General features: G+C 42.6%; 1 protein-coding gene across 1 annotated transcript; it reads right to left on the bottom strand.

The window, feature by feature from the left end:
* Positions 1–3,883: 3,883 nt before the first annotated feature.
* LOC135348174 (protein O-mannosyl-transferase TMTC1-like) lies at positions 3,884–8,706 on the bottom strand. The gene is made up of 10 exons (XM_064546361.1): positions 8,173–8,706; positions 7,815–7,937; positions 7,289–7,410; positions 6,968–7,189; positions 6,441–6,701; positions 5,598–5,762; positions 5,297–5,410; positions 4,853–4,996; positions 4,245–4,456; positions 3,884–4,189 (listed from the first exon to the last, which is right to left on the bottom strand). The coding sequence occupies exons 1-10, from the start codon at positions 8,626–8,628 to the stop codon at positions 4,044–4,046; spliced, it is 1,965 nt and encodes a 654-aa protein (XP_064402431.1). The 5' UTR covers positions 8,629–8,706; the 3' UTR covers positions 3,884–4,043.
* Positions 8,707–9,515: the final 809 nt, after the last annotated feature.

Genomic DNA, 9,515 nt, shown 5'->3' with positions numbered 1-9,515 from the left:
TAACACAGTTGCCATGGAAATAGTTGATAAGTTTGAGCATGTAATACGGTCATCCCGATAGAACTAACCAATTTTCAAAGTTTCGTGCGGTATACACATTCAATAATTATTATAGAATTTAGATTAAATACCGGAAATAGCTAGAAGCTACCAACGGCCTTATAGTTCCAATAGTTCCAATGATTTAACAACAAGTGGGAAACACAGCAGTCTCTCCCGGCAACGTGCATAGTTACGGTTGTTATAGGGCTTCTGTCAAAACAATACAATATTTTCACTCTACGCAATATGCAACATACAGAAACATCCGGAGGCAGCTAACAAAACTGCACTTAAGCTTATACCGTAGTTCCAATTAAATCTCAGATAATTTGCTATCACATGTCTTTCCATCAACACTTAGATAACCGGTAAGAAATAATACCTTCCCAACTAGTACAACCTAGTGTATTAAAGCAGTTACTGAAGGTCTTCTATTGGCCATAAAAATGAACGTATGATTATACGTGCAGCAGGTAATTACTCTGCAGTGAGAATTACTAACTTGAAAGGAATAATTGCTGCGATCCGACGCTTATAAGCAGCAAGAAACTCAACACATGCTCTGAGAAACTACACAAGTTTGGTTGGAACTAATTAAGAGTGACCATATTGTGTAATAATGTCTAATTAACGAACCATATAGAGCTGTAGTATAATACCACCCGAGGGCGGATGGCCTTAGGACATAAAATGCATAGTCTGCACGTTTAATAATGCGCATGCTTTCCGAGAAGGATGTTATCCGAAACTTGTTTACGAGGAAAAATTGACAGCTGAGATACGTATACGCTTGATGTTAATTAGGACAGGACACCAGCTAGGGAAGACACAATTAAAATATGTACCACCTGCTAATTTGATAAACCTCAACAAAGATAGAACGTGATTGGGTCATCCTTTGAAGCTATGTCCGTTCAAAGTCATGTAGCCACAAGATAATGCCAGACCACAACCACATGCATATGCACTAGTCCACGAGCCGACAAACTTCCCGTGTGCTTTTCATGTGGTACGTTTTAAGTTGCTTACGTAAGCACACTAAGTTGTTTACTGCGTTAAGACAACAGGCATTTTAATTCATTAAGTACTTTAACGATGATCAAAGCATACTCTACAGAGCAAAGAGCAGTGTGCCATCAATTAAATAATCTCATAATTGGGCTAATACAATCGTGTTGGTATCTTGAGAAAATGTGCTCATGACTAAATGTACAAACAGTTATTGGATAAAAAAATTAAATTAAAATTAAGTGAGCTTTGCCAGAAAAAATAGAAGCCTTTAACGACCTAGCTAGCTATCTACGTAATTTTTTTTCTAACCTGTCCAATCTTTTCAAATTTTCGTTGACCAAGTTGTTATTTGGATCTAAGCTTCCCGCTATCTTGTACTCGCTACGAGCAGCTGTGTAGTTTCCCAACAGATGTAGCAATGCCCCTAGGTTTAGTCGCAGTCCAGCGGAGGTGGGTGAAAGATCAACTGCTTGTCTAAATATCTGTGTGTGTGTGTGTGTGTGTGTGTGTGTGTGTGTGTGTGTGTGTGTGCGTGCGTGCGTGCGTGTGTACAGCACTTTTGGGTGGTATTATTTTGATGCAACATGTGATATCATATACCGTTCACACACACACACACACACACACACACACACACACACACACACACACACACACACACACACACACACATGCACACACACACACACACACATAACGTTGTGTGTGTGTGTGTGTGCTCAATATAAAATAGGATATTTCAAAGAATAATTAATATTACACTGCTTAGGGTGGTGGTATGATGTCATACAGTTCACACGTACACACAACGTTGTGTGTGCGTGCGTGCGTATCCACTGGCAATGGTATAATTGCATTGATCAATTAAAGAAAAGAATGCAGAACTACCATTATGACTCCATCTTCCTATACCGTACAAAATCGCCACACGAGCACACATTAAAGCAATTTACATACCCTTTCAGCTTCCTTGAAGCGTTTCAAGTCCTTGAGGACTCCGCCGCGCATTTGTAGGGCCTGCAGTAGTGAGGGAGTGGTGTCCGCCGTCTCCATGGCAATAGACGAGTGATGTAACGCCTATGTGTGTGTGTGGAGGGTTAAGTAAATCTATGTGCTAGATATCAGTACTGTTGTATGATTGCTTTATTATCGCAAAACTTTCATGGGCTGTGAGTATAGCCAAAATTTCAATAATAAAATTGCACAATATGCGGTAATCCTTAGCTACAGAATGAGTCACTCGTGAGTCTTCGCAACAAGGTAGGTATTTTTAACAGATGGTACGTTATTGTCCAATAATTAGGAGCAATAGTAATTTAACTGGCTTCTTAGCTAATACATTGTACACATTGCAACCACCAGTGTTGTTACTTGTAATAAAAGGAATGAACAGTAAGTTCTTATTCTCATGATACCGTATAGCGGGTAATTTTCGTGGGGTAAAAAATTCGTTCAACTCGAAAAACGGTGGTTTTCGTGAGTAAAAATTTCGTTTAGTCTCGTGGCTGCACTGCATTCATACGTTCCGGTAAGCCACGCCACGTTAAAATTTCATGGAGGTCAGCTGCCCACGAAAATAATGAATATTAATTTTTACCCCACGAAAATTGCCCGCTATACGGTAGCTACATGTATAACAGCTACGTGAATACCTTCTCTTGGTGACCCATCGTGTGGTGTGTGCTCGCTAGTAGCGTGTGGATACAGGTCGCTAAGGGGGTGTGGTCTAATGCGTCCTCTGTTAGTCCGAGCACGTCTCCATAGCGACCAAGTTGAAGCAGAGTTTGACCCTGTATTAAGTTATGCAAATAAAAAAAAGACAAACCACATATAATTAACAACATGTACAACATGTACACATGATGACCACACACATCACACACATCACACCTACCTACTCTCACACCCACACACACACATGCCCACACACGTGTACATTATATTAAGCCTAACAGCTGTTAGATTCTATCCGTCCCATGATTTAATAGCACTCCAGTTACTCTCTATTGTTGACAATAAAGTAGCAATGTCGAGCATTTGGACACTTGTACAACTTAAATTAAGAGAACAATTACTCAATTAAAGTAGACAATAATCTAATTATTTTGTTTATGGGAAGTTTTATACACAAATTATGTCGTCACGCACTTAAAGGTTCAAATAATTATACAAGTTGCGCAATTTATTACCAAATGATTCCACTGATACAATACACTGCTAATGTCAAGTGCTTTGTCGTATTAAGACACTTACTAAGATATCTAGGTACAAGTATCAAATATCAGCATTGCGTAATAATGAAAAAAAACATCCGCAATAGGGCAAAGGTTAAGAGTATAACAAATATCTGGCAAAGGTTACGAGTACAACAAATCTGTCTAATTATACATGTATTATACGACTAGACCCTGTAATTTCAAAGTGGTGGGTATTTCACTCCTCAGTCTCAATTCAGCACAAGTTTGTATAGTAATTAAACTAGTCTTAAGAGGTGGTTAGTACCGACCACCACCACCAACCAGTGTGGGCGTGGTTAGTACCGACCACCACCACCAACCAGTGTGGGCGTGGTTAGTACCTACCACCACCACCACCGACCAGTGTGGGCGTGGTTAGTACCGACCACCACCACCGACCAGTGTGGGCGTGGTTAGTACCGACCACCACCACCGACCAGTGTGGGCACATCCCTGTATGCTTTACCAGATATATACATAACGCACATAGCCGCACAGAGTGTCTACTCGGTAGGGTTCAAAGGTCAATGCTTGTTGGAAGGTAGCAGCTGCCTGCTCCAGTGACCCAGTGTTGTGGTAGAGGGCGGCCAACAAGTGAAGAGTGTCAGGATCCACACGAAGAGAGAGGGCTCTGTGTGAGGGTGTGTGACAAGTGAGGGCTCTGTGTAGTGTGTGAGGATGTGTCACCAATTTAGCGGGAACTTCCCACCAATAGACAGCTGCCCCCTCAATAAGGCTGTAAACTCAACCTCATTAGGACCACCTTTTAAATGTATTCTCTGCTTTCTTGTTGTTCCCTTGTTTCCTGTATGCCCTCGCCAGTCCGACCATTGCCGGGTGGTGGGCAGGGCTTAGCTGGAGCACCCCCTGGAACCATTCTATGGCTTCATTAACACTACCTGTCAGAAATAAACAAGTGAATAAATAATAACAATAATAAAAAAACAGCCATACCAATTCTCCACAGATATGTAGCCATGTTGCTCATCACATCAGCGTTGTCTGGGGCGATAGCGGCAGCTTGCTCCATGTATCCACGCCCCTCTTGACCACGCCCACTATCTGCCAGTAGTCCGGCCAATCCCATCAGTGTGTCAGTGTAGTGGGCGTTCAATGAAAGGCTTCTACGAAATGAAGTCTCAGCTTCTTCAAGACGCCCTTGCTTACTGTGTAGGTGTGGAGTGTATGTGTGTGTGTATGTGTGTGTGTGTGTGTGTGTGTGTGTGTGTGTGTGTGTGTGTGTGTGTGTGTGTGTGTGTGTGTGTGTGTGATGTCAATAGTGTGAGCATTGCATAATTTTAATACAAAATTAGTAATACAAAGGACTCACTGCAGAGCCCAGGTTGCAGTGTGTGTGTGTGTGTGTGTATGTGTGTGTGTGTGTGATGTCAATAGTGTGAGCATTGTACAAATGCATAATTTAATACAAAATTAGTAATACAAAGGACTCACTGCAGAGCCCAGGTTGCAGTGTGTGTGTGTGTGTGTATGTGTGTGTGTGTGTGTGTGTGTGTGTGTGTGTGTGTGTGTGTGTGTGTTGGTGGTGTGGTGGGTGGGCTCACTGTAAGTTGGACCCCAGGTTGCAGAGTGCCCTGTAGTGACCAGGACTGTGTTGTATGGCTGCCCTGAAGTGTGCCTCGGCTACTGTGACATGTGTAAGAAGTGTGCCAAGGTTGTTGTGAGACACAGCGTGCTCAGGCCAAAATCTGTGTGAGGGTGTGAGGGGCGTGAGGGGCGTGAAGGTGTGGGAGGAGGCTTAACAAACATAGACCTTTGATCATCAAGCACTAGCTTTAAATGGCATCCCAGGATACACACACCACGCACTTGTAGGTACACATGGCCTTGTAGAGCTACAGAATGCTTTTTAGTGAAGTCGCTTTTTAGTGAATTTATGACTTCCTGAAAGTTGCTTGCCAAATTGTTCGTATTCAGAAAATACAACTGTGTACAAAATGTGTATTCGCATGTGGAGGCGATCTCGTAGTGTGTGTGTGTGTTCTCACTGGAGGGCGGTCTCGTAGTGTTCTATGGCTTCTCTCGTTCGTCCCGAGTCTTTGAGAAAATTGGCATAGTTGAAGTGAATCTTTGCGTTGTGTGGAATGGTATGGAGACCTGACCTACATTGGAATGAAAACATAATTATTGGCATACATTTTGATGGTTGAGTTGGGATAGTCTAATTACCAATCTAAAGAATGTATTTTGTAGCTCTTTGAAAAGCCAATTAAATGATGTGTTTAACGTATATAGAAATTGTATATATAATAAAAAAATAGACCTCTATAAATAATTTTAACCACACACCTGAAAAGTGACTCTCTATTGTCCCAGACAGAGTTCCTAGTGATGGTACGTGTGATAAAAGCACCCAGGAGCATCGTTAAAAGCAGCAATGTGATTGGACGGAGGGATGGGTACCGACGAACGGTTGCCATGGCACCGTGGACCACCAGCACGCAATAACCAGCGCTGTGGGAAACAGGAAATTAGCGGTAAATGTATAAAGCAATCATAATTATGTGGGGTTCCATCAATTACTTGATTACTACAAGTGCAGCTTTGTTCCTACTTGTTGTTTGTATGAAGCCATGCAACTGTTGTCACCTCACTTGAAATAACCAGCACATAAGACAAGCTACACAAGTGTCACTGTGTGCAGTGGTCCCACTGTGTACACTGTGTGTGGGTCGACTCTTATTAGGTTTGCATTTCAAGCACATGCATGTGGTGAGTGGTTGTAAGCCAGAGGAGGTCCGACATGCGTGCACGAATCACTACAAGTTCAGTGCATTTGGGCTGGACGTTATCACGTGACCGCAATGACATCAATGCACTGAAGTTATCGTGATTCGTGCACACATGTCGGACCTCCTCTGGTTGTAAACATCAGTATGTCTCAATATAGAACAAAGGAGGCTAGAGCATAACTACTACCGTATAGCGGGTAGTTTTCGTGCGCAAGCTGATCCCCACAAAAACCGGAATGCATGAAACAAACGAAAATGTAAGTAAACTTTTTGAAAATCACCGCTGTATGTATACAAATGAAGAGATTCATTCTAGCTAGAGGGCTACACACACACACACACACACACACACACACACCCACCCACACACACACATCACACATCACACGCTTCACTGCACCTGGGTATGTAGAGAATTCTCTCAGCAACCACGAATCCAACCCGTATAAATAGATTGGAGGCAGGTAAGAACGGAACGACGATCAATAGCAATCCTAGTAAGGTCACCGGGTCGTTTCTATAACAACTGGAGATGAAGAGGCAGGCAATAACGATATAGAAGATCACCGTGGTGATGTTACGAGGATCCGTCAAACTTTCCACCAATGGAATGCTCCCCATTTGATAATCATAGCACAGCACAGCAGGATATAATAGCAACCTAGTGGTGTGTGTGTGGGTGTGTGTGTGTGTGTGTGTGTGTGTGTGTGCGTGTGCGTGCGTGTGTGTGTGTGGGTGTGTGTGTGTGTGTGTGTGTGCGTGTGAAGAATATGCAAACATACAGAAGGTCTCCTAAAGCAGAATCTTCATATCAACAATATTAAAATGTGCAAAATTGCTATAACAATCTGGCAATCTTAATTTCAACCTACACCGATTCCATACAAGAAAAAACACATGACTGCGCTGATATAATTATTAACTCACTTGGCATTGAAGTAAAGGAGGTGAGAATATGACAAAGCTCTCGTGATGACACTATCGGCAAATGAGGCCGGGTTGTCTTGACGACCAAACACAGGTAGCTGTCCGTTGAGAAGCCATATACGCACGACTAACAACACACCGATTGTGAGCGTGAGTATAGCACAGCGAACGGTCAAAGGTCGAAGTTTAGACGATGTAGACATGGTTCGTTTTGATGTTAATCTGCAGAAAATATACTCGATCAAAAATTGATTAGTATACCGCATTTAAAGGGAAGTATAAAAACTTCCCAAACTTATACACACACACACACACACTCACAGCTCCACGAGTAGCTTCCTATTGACCACACCCACATCCAGCGCTAGACACACCCCCAACACAGTCACGCCATGCTCTTTACTCAACATGGCAGCCGCTCCTGTCACTAGGCAACCAAGTAACTAGAGGAGGATAAAAGCAATGAACAGTGAATTATGGTCCAATCCTACTATCAGTGGCTGTGGCTATAAATTCAACACACAAATTTACCTTTTTTATAGGTCTCAGAGGTGGTTATTATTGTCTAGAGGTGGTTAGTACCAACCACCACCACTGACCAGTGTGGGCACATCACTGACAATATTAGTACCAACCACCACCACCACCACCACCACCGACCAGTGTGGGCACATCCCATATAGCAAGTAGACAAGTAGACTAGCTAGTTTAAGAGGTGGTTATTTTGTGTCTAGAGGTGGTTAGTACCAACCACCACCACTGACCAGTGTGGGCACTTCCCTGTGTATGTACTATTCTGAACTTAAAACTATCTTTTTTCTTAGTTCACAATATAAGCTCAACTCACTTTGAGAGCTCTAGCCCACGCTGGTTTGGACGGAGGCGTGGTTAGGTAGCTCCAGTAGAGGAGGAGACAAAGAAAGAAAAAGATGCAGGCCAGGACATCAGCTCGGCCAACAATACCAGTCACCTAGGTGATGAGAAATGAACTACACATAGACCATTGATCTAAGCACACGCTGTGATGGAGATATCAAGGAGCTACTAAATGCATCTTTTAAATGAAATTGCTAACGCAATGGCCTCTCAAAGTATAGCTACAAAACCACGATTAATTAATTCTTACAGAATCATGTACGTATAATTATGGAACAAGAATTTATTTAGTCATATAGGAAAGAATTAAAGACATTGCTTGAACTCACAGCTTCTGTGTGTACTGGGTGAACTGCAAACAAACACATGGTCAGATACGCCCCCTCCACACACCCCCACACCACACACCGGCACACAGCCCCTAGCAACATCGTAGCAACGATATGTAACCCAACATTGACCACATGATATCCAAACGGCTCGAGTTCGTGCAGTATATAATTTAAACGGAACGTCAGCACTGTGATTGGACGATACGACTTGTGACTGGTCGGACTCGACATTGGCTCGCCCCAAAAATCGTCTCGCCAGAGCTGGGTCCAAGAGGTTGAAGGTCGAAGGTCAGAGTTGTCTCGGATTGCGAATATATCGTCATGTACCAGTTCTCCGTATAGGCCATTGTAGTAAGACACGGTACAGAGTAGCGTAGCTGTCACTGTCCAGACTAGGGGGGACACAAGATGAGGGGTTAGGCAGGAGGGGAGGATCTCTCCAGCCATCCTCATTGCAGAGCTTCAGTCATAGAGACTTTAAACTTTTTTTTAGGGGGTGTGTGTGTGTACACACATGGCTGTGGGTTCTTGAGGGGTTTCCCCTAGCTAGCCTTATGCAAAAGGGGGCGTATCTGCTCAGAGTGAGCTCTGGGATTATTATGTTATAAAATACTTGCTGCTCAAGCAATTAATGTAGCTATAATTATAAGCTGGGATATAGACTTTTTATGCAGGGAAATAATAAAAATTTCAACTATGGGATACTATACATGTGTGCTGTTTAAAAGCTGATTTGACGATGCTGCAATCATACTAGCTAGCGCAGCTAGTTGAATGGGAGCACTCTATACAGGCTATAGGTACAGTACAATCATCTGTGAGAGAAAAAACAGACAATACGAAACTTGAGTGGAGTTGTTGATTCAACCATGGGTCAAAAAGTCAAAAGGTACAGTTCAATATTGACGACAAGCACATGTTATTTGACATTGCATAATACTGTAATAGAACAAAGAAAGAAAATGTTTGTACTCTGACACAAAAACGATATTGACTGGATATACAATATTAGGTCAACACACATCAACAGTCTCGTGTTTGTACCTAGCTTACGAAGAAAGGAGACCTTTTAAACCCTGTGTGATGTGTGTGTGTGGTGTAAAGAGGGATATAGATAATTGGAGATAAAAGAATACCTAATGCATCGAAATAAACGCTATAATTGGTATTAAATTCACTTCTCTGTGAGTACACCCTTGATCAGTATCGTACAGTGTAACTTAATGTGACCCACGGGAAAATAGCGCCCACAAGGACGTGTATAATTGACTCAACCTTTGAAAGCAGTTCAGCAGAGGCTGTCTAGAGTTACCACTGAGGAAGAGTTGGCTATAATAGGG

The sequence above is a fragment of the Halichondria panicea genome, chromosome 14, assembly GCF_963675165.1.
Source record: "Halichondria panicea chromosome 14, odHalPani1.1, whole genome shotgun sequence".
NCBI classification, from domain to species: Eukaryota; Metazoa; Porifera; class Demospongiae; order Suberitida; family Halichondriidae; genus Halichondria; species Halichondria panicea.
Note: the sequence above shows the minus strand (reverse complement) of the source record. Positions and strands in the feature narration are given on the sequence as shown.

Excerpts from the sequence above, each read along its gene's own strand:
- LOC135348174 (XM_064546361.1), bottom strand. The coding sequence starts at position 8,628 with ATGAGGATGGCTGGAGAGATCCTCCCCTCCTGCCTAACCCCTCATCTT. Across the intron at positions 7,411-7,814 it reads CGTGGGCTAGAGCTCTCAAA|TTACTTGGTTGCCTAGTGAC; the intron begins GTGAGTTGAGCT and ends ATCCTCCTCTAG. Across the intron at positions 4,997-5,296 it reads CACTACGAGACCGCCCTCCA|ATTTTGGCCTGAGCACGCTG; the intron begins GTGAGAACACAC and ends ACCCTCACACAG.